At 39.3% G+C, this 24,442-nt stretch overlaps 1 protein-coding gene and 1 long non-coding RNA gene across 2 annotated transcripts; one reads left to right on the plus strand and one right to left on the minus strand.

The window, feature by feature from the left end:
- The first annotated feature begins 572 nt into the window (after positions 1–572).
- On the plus strand, positions 573–9,971 carry LOC117659413 (G protein-coupled receptor 54-like). Its single transcript, XM_034407471.3, has 5 exons — positions 573–1,703; positions 5,014–5,138; positions 5,450–5,585; positions 6,800–7,038; positions 9,232–9,971. Exons 1-5 carry the CDS (start codon positions 1,406–1,408, stop codon positions 9,589–9,591), a joined length of 1,158 nt encoding a protein of 385 aa, XP_034263362.1. The 5' UTR covers positions 573–1,405; the 3' UTR covers positions 9,592–9,971.
- LOC117659425 (uncharacterized) lies at positions 6,901–13,496 on the minus strand. Its single transcript, XR_004589449.3, has 2 exons — positions 13,251–13,496; positions 6,901–7,101 (listed from the first exon to the last, which is right to left on the minus strand). It is a non-coding gene; the product is annotated as an uncharacterized LOC117659425 (long non-coding RNA).
- Positions 13,497–24,442: the final 10,946 nt, after the last annotated feature.

Below are 24,442 nucleotides of genomic sequence, written 5' to 3' on the forward strand. Positions count from 1 at the left end.
CACTCTAAGCACTACGCCACCGCAGCTCATTATATATTATATATTTAATTATATATTAGATATTTTAGATATATTAGATATATATTAGATATATTAGATATTTGATAGCCATATTATTATTATACACACAGCAATGTGAAATCACAACTGCCAGTTCTTTAGCTATTGTTGGACCTACTTAGTTATCATTTCCTGGTGCAAAGGAATTGAGGGATAGAATAAGACCCACCACATCATCCGGACCACCTGCAGCCCTCCAAATATTTCTTAAACTACAGTTCCCAGGAGCCCCAGCGAGCCTGGCCAATGGCAAACAACGCAGGGAGTTATAAGAGTTTGAGCGGCTTTGCCTACCCAAGTAAGCAGGACCCCCGCCCACTGAGGCAAGTCACTTCAAAGCCTTAGGTCCTTCCCAGTGGTGAAATCCAAATTTTTTTTACTACCGATTCTGTGGGGGTGGTGTGGCTTGGTGGGCGTGGCATGGCTTGGTGGGCGTGGCAGGGGAAGATACTGCAAAATCTTCATTCCCACCCTACTCCAGGGGAAGGATATTGCAAAATCTCCATTCCCACCCCACTCGGGCCAGCCAGAGGTGTTATTTGTCGATTCTCCGAACTACTCAAAATTTCCGCTACCGGTTCTCCAGAACCTGTCAGAACCTGCTGGATTTCACCCCTGGTCCTTCCCGCTCTCCTCTAAGAACTCCAGGGACACCCCACCCACCCCAAAATATCCGGGGAAACTTGCAGAGGGGCAAGTTATTTCTCCTGCTTAACTCGGCTTTCCGTCGAGCCTTAATTCTTCTTTGGGGCTACCGCCAGGCAGACACTCTTCAGCCAGGAACCTCTTCCATCTGCTTGCGGCAGCGTCCTCGGGAGCCAATCAAAGCCGCTCTTCGCGCCGCTCTTCCTTAAGTTCAGCCGTCGGAGCCTCTTAGAAAAGTCCGGGATGCCGCGCTTGGGCGGACTACGGCAAGAGCCCCGCGGAATCCAGCAGGCTCGGCGCGGAGAGCATTTGCAGTCCTGGATGGTGCGCTTCTCCTCTCGTTGCGCTTGCAAGCCTAACTCTGGCGATCGCGGCGGCTGCAGTAGCAAAGCAGGGAGGCACCAGAAAGAAGCGGGGAAAGCGAGCGGGTCCTGAACTGTTCCAAGGGGAGGGCAGGTTTCCCGTCTCTTACTTTGGGCAGGCGGCTGCCTTAGCGGTGGGACTACTAGACGCACCGTCCACCTCTTCCGCTAAGAAGAGATTGAGGGTCCCGGTTGTCGAAGGGGGAAGGGGCTGCGGGCCCCCGCACCCTCCTGCCCCGATTTCAGAGGCGTTGCTGAAACTGAGGCTCTCGCAGCCGCACGTTGCTCGGAAGCAGGGCTGCTCCACCGTGGAGCTAACCCTCTGCTGCCCCTCCCGTATGGCTGCGGAGCCCCTGCCTTCCGAGGCTTCCTGGGGCAACTGGATGGACGAGCCCACCGTAGCCTGGCAGAATGATCCCATCAGCCCCAAGCCCAAGAAAGCCTTCCAGCTCGGGACGCAGTTCTGGATCTTTAACCACAGCGGAGAGGAGACCTCGCCCCCGTTTCTGACCGATGCTTGGCTGGTGCCGCTCTTTTACGCCCTCATCATGTTGCTGGGTCTGGTGGGGAACGGCCTGGTCATCTATGTCATCAGCAAACATCGCCAGATGCGCACAGCCACAAACTTCTACATTGGTGAGTGAGTCCCGGGTCCCCGCTCAGTTAGTAGCAGAACTCATTTGGAACCCAGCTGGCTGCAAGGCGGCAGAGTCAGCTAACATACTTTTCTTCGGCATATTGTCAAATGAGGGGCAAAAAAGATTCTTGTAGCACTTTTTTTTTTTTAATTTGATTTATATGCCGCCCTTCTCCGGAGACTCAGGGCGGCTTACAGTGCGTTCAGCAATAGCCTTCATACTTTTGTATATTTATACAAAGTCAGCTTATTGCCCCCATAAACTGGGTCCTCATTTAACCTACCTTAGAAAGGATGGAAGGCTGAGTCAACCTTGAGCCTTGGAGAGATTCGAACCAGCAGTAAATTGCAGGCAGCTGTGTTAATAACAGGGTGCTTTAAACCACTGTAGTACCAAGGCTCTTAACTTCTGTTGGATGTTCTGCCTTAGCTGGAATCTAGAACCTGACAGGGTTTTACAGCTAGGTTCTCGCTCTATCCAGTCAACTTCCATCAATACCATTTAAACGAACATTTAAAATCATGCAAGTTCCCACTGATAACACCAGTTGCTTGTAACATTACAATCAACTGTGTACAGTGAAGTTGGCAATTCTAAGGCATTAAATTTGTTTGTAATATTTGAAACGGGAGTTATATTGCTCGCCCCTTGCTCCGAGCTGTAAATAAAGTGTTTTTAAACATTAGCTTTGATTACATTTAGTGATTTCACAGACAAATGGTTAAAATACTTCCTTTAAAAAAACACACACACACTCAATAATCCTTACTGCATTTCCAGATTACACTGATGTGTTGCTCTTTAAATTCTTCAGCAGTTGCCAGGTAAAAATCCAGAGTGTGTTGTAACTTTAAAGGAATAATATATATAGGAATATACTGGTTTACATTAATTACATTAATTTCACGTGTGTGTGTGTGTGTGTGTGTGTGTGTGTGTGTGTGTGTGTGTGTGTATGAAATTCATGTAAACCAGTATATTCCTCAATGCATTTTTAAGTGTTTTCAGTTTGTGGGTGCTACAACGCTGGAGGTTTTTAAAAAAAGATTGGGCAGCCATTTGTCCAGAATAGTATAGGGTCCCCTGCTTGGGCAGGGGGTTGGAGTAGAAGACCTCCGAGTACCTGTCCAACTCTGTTATTCTGTATTCTGAATATATTAAGATAGTGAACATTACAAAGCTATTTACAATACGTTCAGAGAAACTAGGTTAAAAAATTCTTATCCCCAAGCTCTGACCCATTTTCATATGGCACACCTAATCCATAAGATATTGGGAAACTTGAGGCCTTCCAGGGTGGCTGTGCTACAACTCCCAGCTTTCATCGTTAGCCACAGTGGCTGGGGCTGATGGGAATAGAAATTCAATGTTTCAGAGAGCCATAAGTTCCTCACCCTTGGCTTAGTCTATCATAGCTCACAAAGCTGGGCAACCATATGCATCAGAAGAGGCGAGGCAATCTGTATCGTATCCCTAGTTGATCTGGCATTATTATGCATGCCATTCTATGTAAATATTTTCACATTATGAAAAAGGTATGCACACTTAGTCTAGACAAACGCTGTATGCTTCCTCTTTCAGAGTTAATCTCAGTCCACTATTAGAACCTTAGTACATATAATTTGCCCCTTTTGTGTAACCATTCTCTAAAATTAGCACTTGAATTCGGCTTTTCATCAAACATCCTCAGTATTTTGGGTTCTTCATCCATAGCTCTTAAAGTATAATCCATTAGTCCATCAGTGGATAAAAAATTACAATTGCAAAGGTTGCTGTCCTATTGCTGTTCGCTCTTGGAAGCTGCTAAGTGTTTCTGCCTTCATTTACTGTGAAAAGGGGAACTTAAGGAACAGGACTGACTGAATCACCCCAATTTTGCTTCTTCCACTCTGAATAAATATTTCAGCCAGTAGGAAATGAAACCAGTTATTCTGGGTTGAGGGCTAAATCTGGGAATCAGGTGAGCTTTAAGAGGTTTAGTTGTCTGTCAAAAGTCACGACAGATTTTTTCATGAACTGTGGCAGCCAACTGTAGGACGAGAAGAAATGGCAAAAGAAAATCAAAGAGCGGATTACATTCTTCTCCTGCCATTTGTCCCAGTTTGGGGATTAGGTGGCAGGGGAAGGTGGGATCTGATTCTTAACCCACTTAGGTCTCCAGCCCCAGAGATCAGCTTTGTGAGATAAGTGATCTGGCAGGTCAAGAACCATTTCCTTCTTCTTCTCCTCCCATCCTCTCAGATTGGGTAATCCATACTCCAAAGCAGGTGACTGGGTAAGGAGACAAATGCCACAAAGCTGCAGAAAAAGAACACTCTTTCTATTCTCCTTCTCCTTCCAATCCCTTGGGCACTGACTACTCAAGCTGATCCAAATGGGGGTTTGGCTGGAAAGATTTGAACTTTCTCATTGCTCAAAGCTGATATCCCAGAAGGACTATACCAATTGACTGGAGGGGATGGAATGGTATTTCCCATATCAACTGGTAGTCTACAGATGCAGTGCTGATCCCACCCACTTGGGGTCCCCTGGATCAAATCATCAACCAAACCATTGGCGAAGCACATCTTGTCTCACTCAGAGGAAAAACTGCCATGACTTGCTACGTGCTTAAAGGGGAAAAGCAACTATCTTAACCCCAGAACTTCTAAAATGACTTTAAACCGCCTTAGGCACGTGTTGATAAGAAGATAAAAATAAAATGCAAGAAATAGACAAAGATAAATAAATGTTAAAAGCAAACTTTCTAGGCTGGATATTCAGCAAGAATACTTTAATGAGATGTCCCTTTCTTCTGGAATATTAAGGCACTGATGACTCCAAAATGTGAGCTGAAGTACCGCGTTTCAAAATCCGATGGAGAACATGAAACAACAGCGATAAAAGTCAGGAGGAGGGACGTATGCAGTGGTGGTATTCAGCCGGTTCAGATCGGTTTGGGCGAATGGGTAGTGGCAACCTGTGGGTGGGTCTGCCCACCTGCCCCGGTGCTATGCCATCCTATTTAGCCACATTTTCTAAGCTGTGCACATGTATGCAAGCCTCCCGTGCAAGCAAAGCACAAGCGTGTAGGGCGCGTGCTCACATTTTTGGTGCGCGGCGAACCGGTGATAAAATTATGTGAAACCCACCTCTGGATATATGGATACATGGGGGATCTCTAGAGCACTTTTTCTCTTGAGTCCCAGACAAAGAGGAGTCCTTTGTGTTAGACAGAACTTTAAGACTTGAATCAGGGAAGGAGGTTGACATTACTTGTCTCAGCTAACCTTATGCCAAAGCTGATCTCAACTTTGTGTCTTTCACAGCAAATTTGGCTACCACTGACATCATATTCTTAGTGTGCTGTGTTCCTTTCACTGCCACTCTCTATCCCTTACCCAGCTGGGTGTTTGGTGACTTTATGTGCAAATTTGTCAACTATTTACAGCAGGTGAGCTTGAATTATCTATATTATCATTTTATTATCTACCGTATCTGTAATTTTATTTTAATCCCCACAGGTACAATTGATGATATGAAGTGCCAAGATCATAGCTGTATGCTAGGACAGGCAACCCACAGGCTGTTTACATTTTTCCAACACCCTTCCTAAGCTATTATAGATCTGCAGGGACTATAAATGATTCACAGTGAATGCAAATAGCGCTGTTCTCACTTTAAAAGGGGGAAGGAGGTGCACAAGTAGCTGAAGGATGAATTTAGATTTCGTTGTCTTTACCACATGCTTTGTCTTCTCACCAGGTGACTGTCCAGGCCACCTGCATTACTCTGATGGCTATGAGTGTGGACCGCTGCTATGCTACATTGTACCCACTGCAGTCATTGCGTTATCGAACCCCCCAGATAGCCATGTCCATCAGCTTTGCTATTTGGATTGGTAAGTGGGGGATCTGCAAAATCTATGAGTTCTTATGCCTCTGGAAAAAGAAGAGGGTATGTAGGTTGAGGTGGAAGGGAGACCAAACCCATGTCTGACACATCCAAACTTTCCTCCTTGGGATTAACCTGATAATCTCTGGTGTTGCTTATTTAATTAAGAAGTGAGGTCAGAAGGAAAGGGAATGTAAAAAGTGTTACTATTACTTTGAAATATACATGTATTTAAAATAAGCAGCATGCATAAAAATCAAGGCGACTCAAACATCCTAACTTTGAAGCCATTATTTCAGTTCAACCACTAATCTTCCAGTCTCATTGCAAGTTGGACCGCATATAAGTTTAATAAATAATCGTAATTTGACATCAGAATCTAGGATTCTGACCTATCCATTCAATTTCCTGTAAACAAGCGGTTTCCAAGCCTTTCAGTTCATCAACCCCTTCATGAAGTTTCAGATTTTATTTATCAATCCCCAAACTTTTACTATATGAAAATAATTTAATAAATATTACTTTAACTTACTTACACAAAGTACTATGTGTAAACTTAAAATAATCTTTGATAACAACAATTATCAAAAGATAACAATTATCTTTAGATTGTTTAAACGTCAAGTGGTTGACTGTCATGGCAAAGCTAAACATTCTAAATGATGGATTTTTGAATGTGGTCATATTTCAGTTTCCTCCCTTTTCATCCTTCGGTCTCTGGGCTAGGTTTATAAATGCTTTGAACAACACTTTCAAAAATATTCTCCCTTACCTCTATTATATATTATATGAGAACCAGTGTGGTGTAGTGGTTAAGGCACCAGGCTAAGAACTGGGTGATTATGAGTTCTAGGCCTACTTAGCCAGCAGGGTAACCTCTAGCCAGTCACTTTCTCTGAACCCTAGGAAGAATCCAATAACAAACTATTTTTTAAATCTTGCTAAGAAAACTGCAGGGATTAGTTTTTATCTCTATTAGTAAATCAGCAACCATACTCATCCACATATCCATGCATCCATGCACCCATGCGTCTGTCCATTCATCCATCCGTCCGTCCGTCCCTCTGTCCATCCATCCATCCATCCCAGCCACTGTTCTCCTTTCCAAGAAATAGGATCATTATCCTAGTTTTGCTCAAGTCTCTATAGAGCTTGTTTTCTAAATCCAAGGATTTAAAGTTCTCATCCAAGGATTGTGAGTTCTGTCTCTATGACCTCCAGGTTCCTTCATTCTCTCCTTGCCCATGGCTATGTATCATCGTACTGAAAATGGCTACTGGTATGGTTTACGTACCTACTGCATTGAAGCTTTCACAAGCAAGAGCCAGGAGCGCAGTTTTATCCTCTACACTTTCCTGGGTGTTTATCTATTGCCTCTTCTCACTATTTGCTTCTGCTACACCGTCATGCTCAAGCGCATTGGACGTCCTGTGGTTGAACCAGTAGACCATGATTACCAGGTAAGATAGTGGAAAGAAACCGTACTTCAGTTGTTAGATTTTTCTTATAGCTCCTGCAGTCTCCTGTATGTGCAAAAACAAAGTCCCAGTTCAGGTAATTTAAACAAATGTTAAAAAGAAAAAAATCTGAAAGAAAAGTTGAAAACCTGTTCTCTCCCGTACATTGCTTAGGTGTCACCAGAATAAATTTCATGCCATTGTCAATATGTGTAATGAGTTTTGGAGAGAGTTGAAATCATTTTCGTCGCTCATGCAGCATATTTTGCTAATTAAGCTACTTTGCACATAATTAACCTTAAGGTCAACTAGGAGCCTGAGGAATCATAAACAGGTTTGTTGTGACTCATAAATGCCTAATAAATCATGCCTTCATTTATAATAACAAATTTATTAATCTTAATTAAGAATAAAATAATATTTAATCAAATATAACCTCATTGGTTAAACAACTTTGTCTAGTGTGGGCTAGTCTTTCCCTGCTGTTGTCTCCACTCTATGGAACAGCTTGCCCCAGTGGCTGGTCCACAATCTCCTGACCTTCTAAAAGAGCATTAAAACCTAACTCTAAAAACTGGCCAGGGGATCTAAGTGTGTCATGCCACCCTGGGGGTGGTTGGTGGGTTGAAGGTGCTTCTACCGCCTTTTAACTCTGCAGTTGTTGATGTTTTTTTAAAAAAACTTTGGTTTAATATGGTTTTTAATTATGTTTTTAACTATGGCTTTTATATGATTTGACTGTTTTGTTTGTAAATACCCAGAGTCATGCAAGTATGATGGGCAGGATAGATATTTGATAAACAAACAATTTTTTTTTCTGATTTCATTTCATTATCAATTTAAAATACCTGGCAAAACAGACATATTTTTGTATGCTCCCATATTGCTGAAAATGTGAAAGGTTCTTTGGATACAATATTTGGGTTCATCAATTCTCATTTTGTCTTCTTCAACCGTTTATATAATATCTTTCACCAAGAAATTGAATTCCTATGTGTTCTGAATTCTCAAATTCTCTATCAGTTATGGAGCACAAAAAATTAAGGTATGCTTAGTTTGTTTTATTCCCAATCATTTTTATCCAAGAAGTAAATTAAGTTAAGTTAAGTTAAGTCAGGATTCAGCAACCTGTGGCTCTGGAGCCACATGTGGCTCTTTCACCCCTCTGCTGTGGCTCCTTGTCATTCAAAATATGCATCACAATTGCCAGTGTGCGACACCAGCTGGCACGCTATTTATTGAGCTTTTCAACTCCTGGTAGGCCAACCATGGATAAATCCAAGAAAATAAAGGTTTCAGAATAAAATAGAACATTTAATTCAACTACATATGCTAGTTTTGTGGCTGCTCAAGAAATAGTCAAGCATGGGAAGGGTTTTGTGGCTCCCGGTGTTTTCTTTTCTGTGGGAAATGGATCCAAATGGCTCTTTGAGTGTTTAAAGTTGGAGACCCCTGAGTTAAGTTAAGTTAAATCATTCAGTTGATCTTCCCTCCCCAAAGGTCTCTACACTTGTGGGAACATTCAGGAAGAAAAAAAATTGTAATGAGTAAGAAAATGGAAAAAAAGGTGAACATAAGATGATAAGTAAAGGGACCGTCAATGTAAGGATAGACAAATAATATCCCCCCCCCTGCCCAATGATAGCCAGATTGATGTACTGGTTAAACGTGCTGGATTATAAACCAGGAGACCATGAATTCTAGTCCGGCTCTAGAATTGCAAAATCCAGATGGGTGGGTTTGGGTCAGTCCTAGCAAGAAGGTACTAGCAAGCCACTTCCAAAAACTTTATAAACTGCCAGAAATCTGGGCAGAGACATCCAGCATGTCCAGAGTTTCGAAACAGCTCTAAAAGGCCTGCTGAGTTCCTTGCATTTCACTGCACATTTACCTTTCTTTGGAAAATACCTCTCCAAAGATACATATTCTAAAAATTTGGGATAATTTATATTACGTATTTATACAATTTACCGGTATATGCCACCACCTCACTCTGCAGAGTGACTCTGGGCAGTTTACAATTAAAATAATAAATATTAAAATATTAAAATGACTGCCTAAAATAGCAATTGTCTTCCTCCTGAATCTGAAACCAGAAGGTCTTTTTTTCCTGCTAAACCAGGCAATTGGCCTGGCTGCTTAACTGGCACACTCTCCATAAACACTGTTCATGTGTGTGTTTCTGTTCATTTCCAGCAAGTGCAACATCTCTCTGAGCGCTCAGCTGCCATGCGAGCTAAGATTTCCAAGATGGTTGTAGTGATTGTACTTCTTTTTGCCATTTGCTGGGGTCCTATCCAGTTCTACCTGCTTTTTCAGGGCTTCTATCTCCATTTCCAGGCGAACTATGAAACCTATAAGATTAAGACATGGGCTAATTGCATGTCATATGCTAACTCTTCCCTCAACCCTATTGTTTATGCTTTCATGGGAGACAGTTTCCGCAAATCCTTCAAGAAGGCGTTCCCCTTCCTCTTCCGCCAGCGTATACGGGACAATGGCATGCAGTCAGGCTCCCATAATGCGGAGATGAAATTTGTAACTGAAGAGACCTAGCTTCTGTTATGAGGAGAACCTGGCTGGCTTCCTTCCAGAGAAAGGATATTCCAACTGACATATTAAAAGTAAGATGGCTACTGACTCAGCCATATATGAAAGGTAATTTCTTCCATACCACCTACACAAAGCAGAATTTTCTGCATTCTAGGCTAAGTAAATTCAATGATGATAATAATTAGGGATTCCGTATTATTCATTGTGAATTTTAATTTTAAAGGCTTCAGGAATCTACACCGCTGTATTAGGTTTCAATGCTGGCAGAAGCTAGCCTACTGTTTTGTGTTTATGGTCATCTTCAGAATATAGGTCCTGTACAACCTGGATTTATCCGGTCTCTGGATGTAAAATGTAAAAATAAATAAAATTTTTGAAACTGATTTTTTTCCCCTGAGGCTTATTGAGATTCAAAGGTTTGTTTTTAAAAAATAACAGATTACAATAATAAAATAACAGATTAAGATCATTCAAAAGACATATCCCTGAACCAATGGCAGTTAAGATGTATCCCTGTTTAACCAATCCACGCAGTGTTAATATTTAATATCCATTAGTGCCCTAATGTTATTATTTTTTATTTTTAACCACTATCTGATGCAAAAAGATGATGGCCTGATTTAACCAACATGCTAACACTTGACTAGGTTCCCTAAGTAGACTGAACTCCAAGCTCCCCCATCTTAACTCAGTCTGGAACAGAGACGGGACTGATTCTTGGGTTGTAAGAGCAAACATACACCTGGCTGCCATAGGAGCATTTGCCCACATAATACCTCACTGATATTGCCTGAAATATTTGTTATATGGCCTCCTTGTAAACATGAGTCTTCTCTCTCTAAAACAGTGTTAGACGCCTGTGCTTAAAAAACAGGGAGGTCACTCTCTTTATAGTGCTCTAACCTTGGGATTTTATGCATGTGCACACATGAGGCTTACTTATAAGGAATAACCTTGATAGATTACCCCAAGACGCTTGTTACTCTGACCATATGACAAGTTTCAGGACATACCCGTCTTCCTCAAATAGCCCAACCATAGGACAAGAAGAGAAGTGTGGACCAGGAGACAGATCTCCAGCTGCATCCAAGTCCCTGGCAGTTGAGAACTGAATGGGATCCAGCTTTCCTGGGATCTACTACTGAATGCAAGAGATGTTCTTTCCAGACTGCACACTGTCTTAGGTTTTTTCCCCCCCTCCTTCCTTCTCTTACTTTTAATAGAGACCTTGGGTTGCTTCAAACAGTCTCCAGACAAGAACACAGTAATTAGCAGTGATTGCATTAAGTCAGGCAGACCTTCCAAGTGATTCTGGCCAGCTTGTCAGTGAGCAGGGACAACTTTGCACAGTGTACAACTTTGCTCAAGTTGCTGGACTTGACTTGAGCAAGTTCCTTGACAACAGTAGTTGTTGTGGAGAAGAGAAGGTTAAATAATTTCTGACTCTTCCCACACACATCAATCCACAATGTAACCATTTCTCCTTTCCACTTGTCTCGCAATGACTCATATTTTCTGATGTCAGCAGCCATCATTTGCTAGGGATACTGTGCTTTGGAACAAGCTGGTAATTCACCAGGCAGTTGTTTTTACTTTCCATCTCATCTCCCCACTTTTTATATTTATTGTTTGAGAATTCATGTTTATGTGAATGATGGTTGAACCTTTCTTGAAGCCTAACACTTTAGATATATTCATCTACTAACATTCAATTGTTTCAGATTCCCTTCCTTTATAAAATACAAACATTTCAATCTGATGGGAATTGCTTGAGCAGTGAAAGGACAATTTTTTTAAAAAAAACGTCCCCAGTAAGAAAAATCAGAATTCCATCCCTCCCTATTCTATTCACTAAGATTCATTTCCAACATGGTTGCTCAGGGTAAGGTAACCCCTCATTCTTGTCAGCATGATAATATACATAGAGCAGAGGTGTCAAACTCAAGGCCCGGCTGGATTCGGTCCGAGGGGTGCTTAGATCTGGCCAGCCTGGAAACAGCAAAGGATTAGCCCGCAGTGCCTCTGCCAGTGAAAACGGAGCTCGGGGTGCTCTGTTTTCGCTGGCAGAGGACTATCGAAACAAACTAAAAACAAAACAAAAGGAGAAATGTTTCCCCTTTTGCATTTGAGCATGCAAGGAGGGACAGGAAAGGAGAAAGGGAAAGAAGAAAGACAAAGAAAAAGAAGGGAAGATGGGAAGAGAGCAAGGAAGGAAAAATAAGGAAAGAGGGAAAGGAAGAAGAAAGAATTAAGAGGTGAGGAAAAAGAAGAAAAGGAAGAGAGGGAGGGAGGGAGGGAGGGAGGGAGGCAGGGAGGAAGGAAGGAAGGAAGGAAGGAAGGAAGGAAGGAAGGAAGGAAGGAAGGAAGGAAGGAAGGAGATTATAATGAGAGTGAGTGAAGGTCTCAGGGAAGTCCTGCCTTAGCACATGGCCACCACAGGTGCCCCCAACATGAGTCCTGTGTCACGCCCACATGGCCACATCCAGCCCAGCTATGTCCACCATGGCCACACCCCCTACCACCCCCATCACACAAGAAAGATGTATGATAGATTCACCTGGACCTTTCAACAACATATATATGCTTTTTGCTGTGTGATTGCTTACAGCTACCATAACATATATGAATTATTGTAGCTGATTAGGTAATGGCATGGGGTTTTTTTTATGTAACCTTTACCAGGCAGATCTGTCTTCCCTGGCCCTGAAGAAACATGCAACATTAATATTTATGGGCACTGTTTTTATGAAGGTAAGATCACAAAAGGGATAGTAGATGGCTCTATGAAATAAATCTCTAGAGTTTCAGTAATGCTCTGTATTACTGAATACATTACTGTATTCAGTAATGCTCTGTACACACCAATGTGACACCAAAACATTCTTTCTTTTAATAATAATCAGCAATCTTGCTGCCTTATTCAGGAACACGGAAGCTCATTAAGTGCACACTATCAGTAAAGTGCACCATAGATAACTTTGTGAAAGGCAGAATAGAAGAAGAAAATTAAAAGGTGTCTGTATTGGCCTGATAACTGACCGGAAAAACACAGAGCATATTTCTTTATGGAAGAGTCAGCCCATCTCTAAAGATTATACTCCTACTGTGCCATTATTCTACCTACATAATTGTTTCTTCAGGGATGCATGAGTTAAAAAAAAAAAGATTTGTGGATATTCACAAAAGGGCATACAAAACAAACCACACTATAAGGAGAAAAGAAATTGGAGATTTTCTACCTGCAAATCTGCCTTACTCCCCCAAAGTCAAAGATGAAAATAGGAAAAACTCTTCTCCAACCCACTAAACCTTCGCTAAATAGATGATTTAAAAAAAAAAAGCAAAAAAGAGAATAATTCACATGTTTTAGCTCTGACTCTCTGCTGGTTTACTATGCAATTCTCACAACAGCCCTATGAAGTAGGTTAAGCTGAGAGATCGATGCTTTCCTACTAGACCACATTGGCTACCTGGTTGTTTTGAAGACATCATATGTCTTTCTTTCATTCAGTATCTTCTACTGGAACCACTTGGAATAATTGTTCAGGACAGGAGCACTAATATGTGGAGCTATTACAAATATAAGAGGAGAAAACCCGACAAATATACTTAAAATCAACATTTTCTTCCTTTCCCCCAGTTTCAATACATTTAACATGAACCTTGCTATGAATTGTAGACCTTCTGCTGAAGCCTTTCCTCTTTCCACTTAATGAGCCCTGAAATGGCATTTTCACTGATTTCACAGTAGTTCGCCTTTCATTAAATTGTCCACCTCTATCAATCTATCAGTAGCAGGACATGAGCTGCCATTAGCCAATATGACTGCTAGATTCCACAGTTTCTAAGGCAACCAACAGAGGACAAAGACCAAGAATATGGCCTATCATTTCAGGTGACCAGGAAACTAGGACAGGAAACCCAATGAAACTAAAATGCAAAATTGACCATTACTGTACTGAAACTTATCATGAATATGCTTTCCTACAGGAAGAAACCCCATGTTTTCACCTCATTATTTCAGAAATGATCATTTTGTTAGTGTCACAATCCAATTGGCATTCTTGAAACCACTGAAATATTCCAATCATTAGGGCAGGGGTCTTCAAACTTGGCAACCTGAAGACCTGTAGACTTAAATTCTGAGAATTCCCAACCAGCATGGCTAGCAAGGAATTATGGGAGTTGAAGTCCACAAGTCTTAAAGTTGCCAAGGTTGGCCTGATTGAGAGAACTGAAGGCACAAATGTATCCATAGAGATGAAAACCAAGTGGAAAATACCTCTATGGAGACAGGAAAGGGTGGAGTGAGTTGAGGCAGTGGGCCATGGCCAATAGCATTTAGTAGGACACCAAACTTCCGTAGCAGGAGCAACACTGCTGAAAGCAAACAGGGAAGTGCAATGGGTTAAAGTTGGAATGTTAACTGGTAGAAAATGTCCTGTATTTCCATGATTTGAGTAACCCATCTCATCCCCATCATCAAATGATTCCTCCCTCCCTCCCTTTCTCTTTCATTTATTTCAGTTCCTGTCCTTTTCCTTTATTTGCTGTTTTGGACCACTTCTTCAAAATCATTTCTGAATCAGGTAAGAGTACTACCAGCAATTCATGGATTCATAACTCACAGTAAATCCACAACAATGTCCACTAATTCCAATTAGCCTAAAGGATCAGCTTTTATTTGAAACAGCCAGAGAACATATTAGCAACCCCATAACAAAGTTAAGTAACCACAGTACACTGGGAGTACAATATACAGTAGACTAACAGCCTAAGAATTCAGATATTTCATAGCAAGAGCTCTTGTTCATGCAAAAACATAAGAATCTGCTCACCTTCTGAATGTCTAAAGCTTTCTCTAAAGATTTACTATTGACTGTTTCCCTATGACTATCATTAAGTGTTGTACCTTATGATTCTTGACGAATGTATCTTTTCTTTTATGTACACTGAGAGCATATGCACCAAAGACAAATTCCTTGTGCGTCCAATCACACTTGGCCAATAAAGAATTCTATTCTATTCTATTCTATTCTATTCTATTCTATTCTATTCTATTCTATTCTATTCTATTCTATTCTATTCTATTCTATTCTATTCTATTCTTCTCACCCAAACTCTTCTCTTTCTGCCTGACAAATATAATGGGAATCAAACCTGCTACCTTTCTTAGTCAGTAAATTTATACAGTCCTGTAACACCAAGGAATTTCTCATTGGCCAGTCTGGAGTAGAATGTATTGACCCACTGACCTATATTTAGTTGCATTATTCAGCAGCCTCCCCTTGGCTCTAACTTCCTTTTCCCTTGTTTGTCTGCTTACCTACCAGTGAGTTTTGGCCACTTATTTCAATAGTCTCATTCCCCCCCCTTTATTTTGAATGCTTTCAGTGCAATATATCTATGCATGTACAAGTTATTAATTAATAAAAGTTCACAGAACCTGCCTGTGTGAATTAATCTGCCATCAGCCAAAAACATTTTGGAAACAAGCTTCATCCCTAGCATTGGGCAAAAAAGGGAACAAGAGCCACTCCTCCTTTTGCAGAACAGCCTGAACTTAGGCAACTGTCAGTTTTATAACATTTTTAAAGACTACCTTAGAAGTTCTATGAATCAAATAATCACCAATTACAAAATATGTTGCCTCTATAAAGAGTAAGTACTCAGAGAAGGACGCCTGGCTTTTTTTTATTAAGTTTTTTATTTTTTCCAATATAAACATACATATTTTGTGGACAGTGCATTGATTGGGGCAGGTCTTTTTTATACAATGTTAACAATAATAATACAAATAGTATGTGAAATTCCAATCTTCCAACAATACTAGTCTCATTTCATATTCCTTTTACATTTTCCCTTTAGTTCATTTAAGCATAAATAACATTTCTTCGCACTCTGTATTTATTATCCCTTAATAAATGTTGTCATTCAATATTTTAAATATCAGTCATTATTCCACCATAACATCAATATTCCAAATGTATAAGATTACTAATAACACCAATTATTAACAATATTTAATCCATCACGGGAATACTGTATGTCTCAAGGCCCCCACCATTTCTAATCCTTAATATTTTAAATTCACAATATCTTTTAACACACTGTTAAAATTAATACTTCGGTTAAATTGTCTAGTCTTAAATTACCATCTACTAACCTAAACTTATTGGGGTTGTGGTGTTTTCCCATTTTATTAATATATTTTCTCATTATCCATCATCTCTTAGTCTTTCTAAAATTCCATCATTTATTGATTTTTTCAATCTTTTCAGTCTTTTCTCTCTCTCTCTTGGGATCTTGTATCTCTTTTTAATTTTTTCGTGTCTACTAAACTTTCCCTTCTGGGTGCCTTTTGCCTCTTTCTGCTGTGTTTTTTGAACACCCATCCACAAAACTTCCTTTTGTTTTTGTTTTTTAAAGGGGGTTTTCTCCCTTCTCTCTGTACCATTATAAATTGTGATGTTATGTATTTGTCTTCTACTTATTAGTCTCTTCGCCTCTTTGTTTCTAACTTCTTGCTTCTCCTTTTTATTCTCCCCTTCCCCTGCTTTTTCTAATTTCTCATCTATTTCTTGAATATCGTGTTCCTCTTTCCCCCCCAATTGTTGAATAGCTTCTACATATCATTTCTGTTTCTTTAAACAATCCCTTTGTCTCTTTGTCATTTCTTAAGGATTCATGCAGACTTTTTAACATGCACAATATTTCTTCATACATCTCTAGATCCATTGTTCATTATTCTATTATTCCAATCTCTCAATATTTAAGAAGCTTCTATGTAATCAAATTACATCAATCCCGTAGTAATACCTCCAAAACCCCACATTTTATTCCATAATAATTTACAGCTTATAGTTTCCCAATTATGTATCTCCCAATTGTCCAAATTTTAAAGTCTTATTTCCTTCTTCTCTCTTTTCTTCTGACCTTTTCTTCTTTTGCCTCTTAGAATATTCTATTAAATAACATTAATAGTCCAAGTCCAAATTAATCCAAATTAATCACTAATTTCTTCCAGTCTTTTCAATCCATAATCCAATAGTCAATTTTAGTAAAATTTAGTTATTTGCAAATTAGTTCCTTTTGTAACTCTTCAAAAGGAAAGGAAAAAAAAAAACCACTATTGGATGTTCTTGAATTTTCCCAGTCGTCTTCTAACAACAGTGTCAAGCCATTCACCAGATGTTGTTACTTCTGTTCTGTGTATTAGACTTGTGTGTATTAGATTAGCTCTCATTGAATATACTGCGGCTATAGTGTTGTAGTATTTCTCTTTCTCCAGTAGATGGCTCTCTTATGCTCCAATCCAAGGTAAACAATCTGTCAAAAACAGCTGATAGTCAGATAAATCCAAGGGGTTTTGAACTTCAAATACACAAATAATTTCTCCCTAAAGTTGCTTCCAAATTATTTGAGCTTTTTTCCACGCTATCTGTAATTTTATAGCTTCTCTTGGGCCTTTTTGGCCTTTTTGTTTCTGGTCCCCCACCCCCTGTTTCAATTCACCGCTATTTTAAATTTAGGAGTTTTCTTTTCATATTCTTTTTGTTATTGCAAGTCATTAAAATAAAAGTTGGTAAATATCTCACCCAATTTCAGTGTTCTGTCCATACACCGCTCCTGCACAATCTTAGTTCCCAATTGTCCCGGCTTCATGGCTGCCAGCAATGGCGGCTGTGCCTGCTGCCATTAGGAGAGAGCTTGCTTCAGACCTAATGAGGAATTTGAGGATTCATCATGATCAGCAAAGCACCTCTTCTTCCTTCACCGTCCCTACAAGATGGCTGTGATCCCAAAGGGTTTCCTGGCAGCGGTTACCAGCTGGGTTTTTGTGGAACTCAGCAGAGCCCACTATTTTCCAGCTATTGCAACCAGATGTCGCCCTGGCTTTAATTTATATGCTGGGGTTTGGGACTAGAATGAACGTCATTAATGTCTAAACTTTTAAAGAGTTTATAGTTTGATTTTCATGAAAGATGAATATTTTACTCCCTTTGATTCCTGTTATGAGAAGTTTACATTTGCCATTCAAATTGGCCTGTAGATCTTCAGTTTTTCAAAGATTTATAAATCATATATTCAGTGATTTTTACAAACTTTTGATTGTGATTTGCTGATTGAAGATCCTGTTCTGCTGACCCATCATGTTCAAGTACTTCTCCAATGTCTTCATAACTATAGTAGTAATTAAGGGAGAGAGTATTACTTTGATCTGCCTGTGTAGGACTTTAGGCAATGATACAATACTTCGAAAAGAATCTAGATGGATCCACCTCAACTGTAACATTCTTTCGTTGGAATTCATGGGAGTTCTTTATTGTCAAAAGAGTATAGAGCAGTGATGGCTAACCTTTTCCGGACTGAGTGCCCAAAGTGCACGTGTATGCACGCAACCGCACCCATACCCCCAAATGCAATGCGTGCGCGGGCCCCACACATGTGCCATGCCCCGTGCATATGCATACAGCCCCCTGCGCATATGCATGTGCTCTGCACACACCCTGCCCTATGAATACATGCACGGCTCCCTGCATAGCTCCTCATGCGCATGCATGAACAACCCCCATGTGCATGCCTCCTGTGCATGCACGGCAGAGACCTCAAAGACCAGTTGGCCATTGGGAGGCATGCACACATGCATGGTGGAGCTGAACTGGGGTGATGGCTCATGTGCCCACAGAGATGGTGCTACGTGCCACTTCTGGCACACGTGCCATAGGTTCGCCATCACAGGTCTAGAGTGTTTTCTGAGCTTTTCCAATTTTATTGTACATGTATTCCTAATTCTGTTCCACCTGAGATTTCAATATCAAACAAGCTTTCTCTTTCTAAGTCTTTCTTTGTCATCTATATTCAATCCATCCCTTCATTGTACATTTGTACATTCTCATTTCATATTATTTTTACAGTGATCAGAATTTGAGCCATTCTCTTCATTTGCATATCCAGGCAGCTCCTGTAACCAAAATAAACAAGGATATTTTTTACAAGAAGCTTTTGATCACTAAGGAACATTTTCAGCTGCCAAGAGCAAAAAGAGAGGAACTGAAACCACACAGGACTGCTTTCAAAACATGATGCAAAGACTTTCCAAATTCAAAGACTGAAAAAAATGGAAGGCGAGCAGGTCATGTGGCCAGCCTGACATCATGCCACAGCCTGACGAAGAAACAGGGAATGTTTCTTCCCACTGAAGTGGTACCTATTTATCTACTTCCATTTACAAGCTTTCAAACTGCTAGTTTGGCAGGAGACAAGGCAAGTGATGGGAACTCACCCTGTCACGCTGTGGTCAGGCTCAAACCACCAGAATATACACTTTCTCTGGCCTCTTTTAAGCCACTGAGCCACTTTGCCTCACCCTTTATCATATAAGAGTAGGAAAAAGATTTGCTGTTAGATCCTGCACCAGCCAATCTTTTATCTACAATGAAAGCAACTCACCAGTCTGAGCCTTGTCCTTAATTTCTCAGCTGCTAGCTCCTGAGTCCTGGTTGAACTTTTGAACAGAGATCTATTGCTGTGATTTGGCTGCACTTCTGGCATCAACATTGATGCCACTTCCTCAAAAGGATTGCAGAAAACTGAAATAATTGCCAGAATTTTCAATACTTACATATTTCCCCGTAGATCATATATAACTCCTGGTCAACGACATAATTTTACATCTTACGGTATATTTAATTTAAATCAGATATTCTTTGAAGTGCTTTTTGTACCTCCATTGTTCATGCTTCACATTTTAAAAAAAAAACACATACAATGTTGGAATCAATCACTTTCTACAATGTAGAAAGACTGAATTAATGCCATAATCAAACAATTTTACCCCTTTTCAGTATTTTCCAGTCATGTTTCACTTCCCAGTTGAACAATTTTCTTTCGTCTTCTGATTATTATTAGTGTACTCATTATTCCTTCCAATCTGCTTTGCAAGCTGAAATTCCCTTCCAGAGCTCTTTTCCACCTTGTTGTTTTGCTACTTGCTTGTGTTATTTCACTGTTCTTAATTTTCTCTCTCTCTCCTTCTCTATTTCCCCTCCATTTCCCTTTTAATTTTCAGATAACTGAAAAACAGTATGTGTTGTTGAAACACATGCGCTGCTCATGCCTTTTAGAGATAATTAAAAAAAAACAGAGAACATGGGTTGAACCCAGCTAGAGCCAGAACAAAAAAGTTATACTTAGGGTTACTAAAAAGGGCTACAAATGCATTTTATCTGTGAGTCTATACCTATATAATTGCATTCTTATGTCACTTTTAAATACATAGAGATTATTATTATTATTACAAGTTATGGACTTTTAGCTGAAAAGCTCCTGATCTTATATTTTAATATTATGATAGTTGCATTATTGTTCCAATTTTTATTTTATTCTGCTCTTGGTTATAAGCAGATAAGAAATAAACGACTGCAATTTTACAGGTAGTCTTCAAGTTACAACCATTTGCTCAGTGACCAAATTTAAAACACCACTGAAAAAAGTGACTTATGACTGGTTTTCACACTTACAACCATTGCAGCATCTCCATGATCATGTGATCAAAATTTACATGCCAGTTTGGCAATTGGCATGTATTTATGACAATTGTACTGTCCTGGGGTCATGTGATCAACATTTGTATACAGAGGTGGTACTCAGCAGGTTCTGACTGAGTCTTAAGCTAGATGAGCCTGGTCTTTGGAATTCTGCATGTGAAACATCCTGAAATTTCAACATTGTGACAGAGCAAAATGTTCTAGTGGCCTACTACAATTTATTTTAGGTGAGGCTGTATGAGAAGATAACCCAGAAACTGCAGCTGACACAAAAACACAGTGGCAAGATAACTCTTTTCAATTTAGAATAACATTTATATTAAAGACACTACATTGGTTGCCAAGAAGATAAGATAGCGAGTCTATCTGCAGTTCCCATTTTGTTGATATTTCAAAACTATGTGACTTATTTTATTTTACTGAGCTTTTGACTCCAGATGATTGACTGAGAGTTTGGAATTGGATTTTTTTCATTTCTTTTTATTTTTCCAATTCTTATGCAGAGTTTTATTGTTTCAAAACCTTCCTTTATTACTTCATATGTAACTCAAGGCAGCAAATATATCTTAATACTCCTTTTTCCTCCTATTTTCCCCATAGTAACCCTGCGGGGGGGGGGGGGGGGCTAAGAAAGTTCAGCCAGCCAGCTTTCATGCCACAGGAGCTCACAGTCTATCAATTTTTAGGCCAGCACTTTCTCCACTACACCAAACTGACAAAAAATCCTTTGGAACTGGGGCAAATTATAAATACAGTTAAATAAACAAATGCTCGTAAAGTGGAGCAAATTAGGAGTCTGTATATAGCAAACAATGGGCCTTTAACCTCATATTCAAAATGCTCTGCTTGGACCAGGGGTGGGTTCTACTTGCATTTACTACCGGTAAGCAGAGATAAGATTGAAATGTCGAAAACCATCCTTTTTTTCCCCCCTTCAAGAATTCCCACATTCAGTGGTTCTGTTCTTTGGGCAGTTTTAGTTGAGGATTGTGAAGGAGGAAAGATTGGCCTGTGGCTGTGTCTTCATTATAAATCACAGCACTCAGTTCTCTGTCACCATTTTTCAATGTTTACATGAAGCCGCTGGGGAAAATCCATTGCACAATCTGCACTGCGATTAAAGTCTTATCCTAGAATTGGGAGACTGTTGGGGTCTAGGTTGATTTTTCCCACCTAGCATTCAACTGAAGTCCATTTTCCTATTGCATGATACACATTTTATATTGTTGTGCTGTTCTAGCAGTGCTTGAATAAGTAAGCAACTTCTGTTGCTGACTTACTGATTACATATTGTAAATTGACCTAAGAATACTAGATCTAACACGATTGGTATGTTTATGAAATTGGTGCAGATCAAGGCAGACAGACTGAAAAGTGTTGTGGGGAAGAATGGATACACTCTAGGGTCAATGGCATGAAATTATAGGGTAACTTTCATCTTCCAAAAGATTACTTCCACTGGTGACAAATTCAAGAGCTAGAAATATGGCTTTCAAATGTAGTAGCTTCTATTTCTAAATTCCTAGCAACTCCTTGCATTTCCTCATTATTATCAATTTGTTATGAGAATATAGGTAGCTCTGAGAATGAAATTTCAAGTATAAATTCACATGAGTCTATTTTGTTCCCATGATTAAGTATTTGTAGAAATTCTTTCTCATGAGTATGGACTAAAAATCCTATATTTTCTATGCTGTTATGTTATCCTCAACCCACTTTGGCAAAATATTATTGGAACAATGTTTTGAACTGAACAACAGGGAAGCAATTACAATAGCATGCCATCAGGAATACTATTAAGGCAACAAATATTTCTGCCAAAACACCTGAACTACGGAAACTTGTTCTCCTATTTTAGGATATGTTCCCAATTCTTTGCATACAAGAACACTATGCATAGTTGTTTGGTCTACAAAATCTGCCACAAGCGTGATGTTTCAAGCAAGTATCACACAATTATCAAGCTATTATATTCATAAATGTACAGATAACTTTGAGAAAAGCAAGTTTTTTGATGAAAAATTCAAAACAAAATTTTATTTTATTTTTTTAAAATAATTTTTTATTAAATTTTTTCAACATTAAAAAACAAAACACAAATTTTCACTTCTTACAGCATTTCCATATTGGTGTCAATATCATTCATAACATTCAAATTTACATAAATTTTATTTCTATGGTTCATTATCCTATATTATACAGTCGATTGAATTGTAGTAGTATTTACACATAGATACAATACAATCCTGTTATCATCAATATTATTTAGTTCTTATCCACTAATTTTACTCCTGTTCTCTAGCCATATATACCATCTACTCCAGACTTGGGATTACTCTGAGTCTTCTCTCTTTCAATTCCATCGTCAACCTAGCCATCTCTGCACATTCATATACCTTTCTTATTATCGTTGCCTCTGAAGGGATATTAGTTTGTTTCCAATTTTGTGCGAAAACAATTCTGGTTGCCATTAATATGTGTGGTATATTGGAGCTTCTTTGCCATTTTCCCATCTGAAATACCCAGTAAGAATAGCTCTGGCTTCAAATCAATCTTTTGTTCAGTAATTTCTTCCAATCACTCCCTTATATTATGCCAATACTTTCTAGCTTTAGGGCAAGTCCACCACATGTGGTAGAAAGTTCCCTGTTTATATTTGCATCTCCAGCATTCAGGTGAACGGTTTGGAAACATTTTGGCCAATCTCACTGGGGCAAATGCCAACAATAAAACATTTTATTTATTTATTTATTAGTCGCATTTCTATGCCGCCCAATTCCCTAGGGACTCTGGGCAGCTTACAGCAAAAAACAATGCAAACAATATCCCATAATTTTTTTAAAAAAGAAAACATTAAAAACATACAAAACATCTTATAGAGGCTCTCCTTGTAGGCTACTGACATCGTTAGTGTATAATTTTTTTAAATTTTAAATCTTAAATCTTAGGAAGAAATTGTATGCTTTTGTAATCATTTTTCCCCTGTCCCTAGCAGTATTTTATCCAATTCCAATTGTTTTCCATAGATGCCATACTGTTCCAAATATTTTTTATACCTTGTCCTAATTTGAAGGTAGGGCCACCAATCAATCTTTATTCCTTGATTCCTTAGTTCCTTAGTTCCTGATCAGATTTTAATTCTCCTTGTTCATCCAATAAATCTATGTATCTCACCACCTTGTTTAGATCTAATATGTTTGGATAGACCATTGCCTTCACTGTTGATATCCAAATTGGAATTTTCATATAATGATTTTTCCTAATTCTTTCCCAGATGCTTATCAAGGCATTCCTCACTAAGTGTCTCTGAAAATACACATGGGCTTTGTTTTTCTCCTCCCAGAGGAATGCATACCAGCCAAGTTGGAGACTGTGGCCCTCTAATATTAACACCCTTTTATTGTTCAATTGAATCCAATCTTTAAGCCACGTCACGGTTGCTACATGATAATAAAGTTCCCAATCTGGGAGGCCAAAACCCCCTTTATTTCTGGAATCTTGTAGAATCTTGAGTTTTATTCGGGCTTTTTTCCCCAACCAAATAAATTTTGTTATTATTTTATTTAACTGTTCAAAAAAAATTTCCCTAATTTTATTGGTACCGTTTGGAAGAGATACAAAAATTTAGGTAATATATTCATTTTTATTGTAGCAATTCTGCCAATTAAAAGAAATTTGTAATTTCGCCCATTCATCCAAATCTTTTTATAGTTGTTGAATTTATTTATTTATTTATTTGCCGCCCTTCTCCGGAGACTCAGGGCGGCTTACAATGCGCTAAGCAATAGCCTTCATACTTTTGTATATTTTATACAAAGTCAGCTTATTGCCCCCACAAACCGGGTCCTCATTTGACCTACCTCAGAAAGGATGGAAGGCTGAGTCAACCTTGAGCCTGGTGAGAATTGAACTCGCAGTACTTGCAGGCAGCTGGAAGCTAAATGCTACCCTTAACAGTAGCATTAGTCTGCTGCGCCACTCAGGCTCTTTGTTATAATTGTCCTCTTTTATTGACAAGCATTTTGCCGTTAACCAAATTCCCAAATATTTCACTTTCTTAGCAGTTTGGATCCCCAATTTCTCTTCCAATTCCTCATTTTGCCTGCTAGTAAGATTCTTAGTTAATATTTTAGTTTTATCTTTATTTATTTTGAGCCCTGCTACCTTGCCAAATTCTTCTATTTCCCATAATAATATGGTTCCTGTTTCTAGGGGATCTTCTATAATAAATAACTTTATTATGGTTAACCAGTTGCTAAAAAAATTATATATATGTATATAAAAAAAAAACACTTGAAAACCTC

Source organism: Pantherophis guttatus, chromosome 2, assembly GCF_059756535.1.
Source record: "Pantherophis guttatus breed Tessera chromosome 2, ASM5975653v1, whole genome shotgun sequence".
Taxonomy (NCBI): domain Eukaryota; kingdom Metazoa; phylum Chordata; class Lepidosauria; order Squamata; family Colubridae; genus Pantherophis; species Pantherophis guttatus.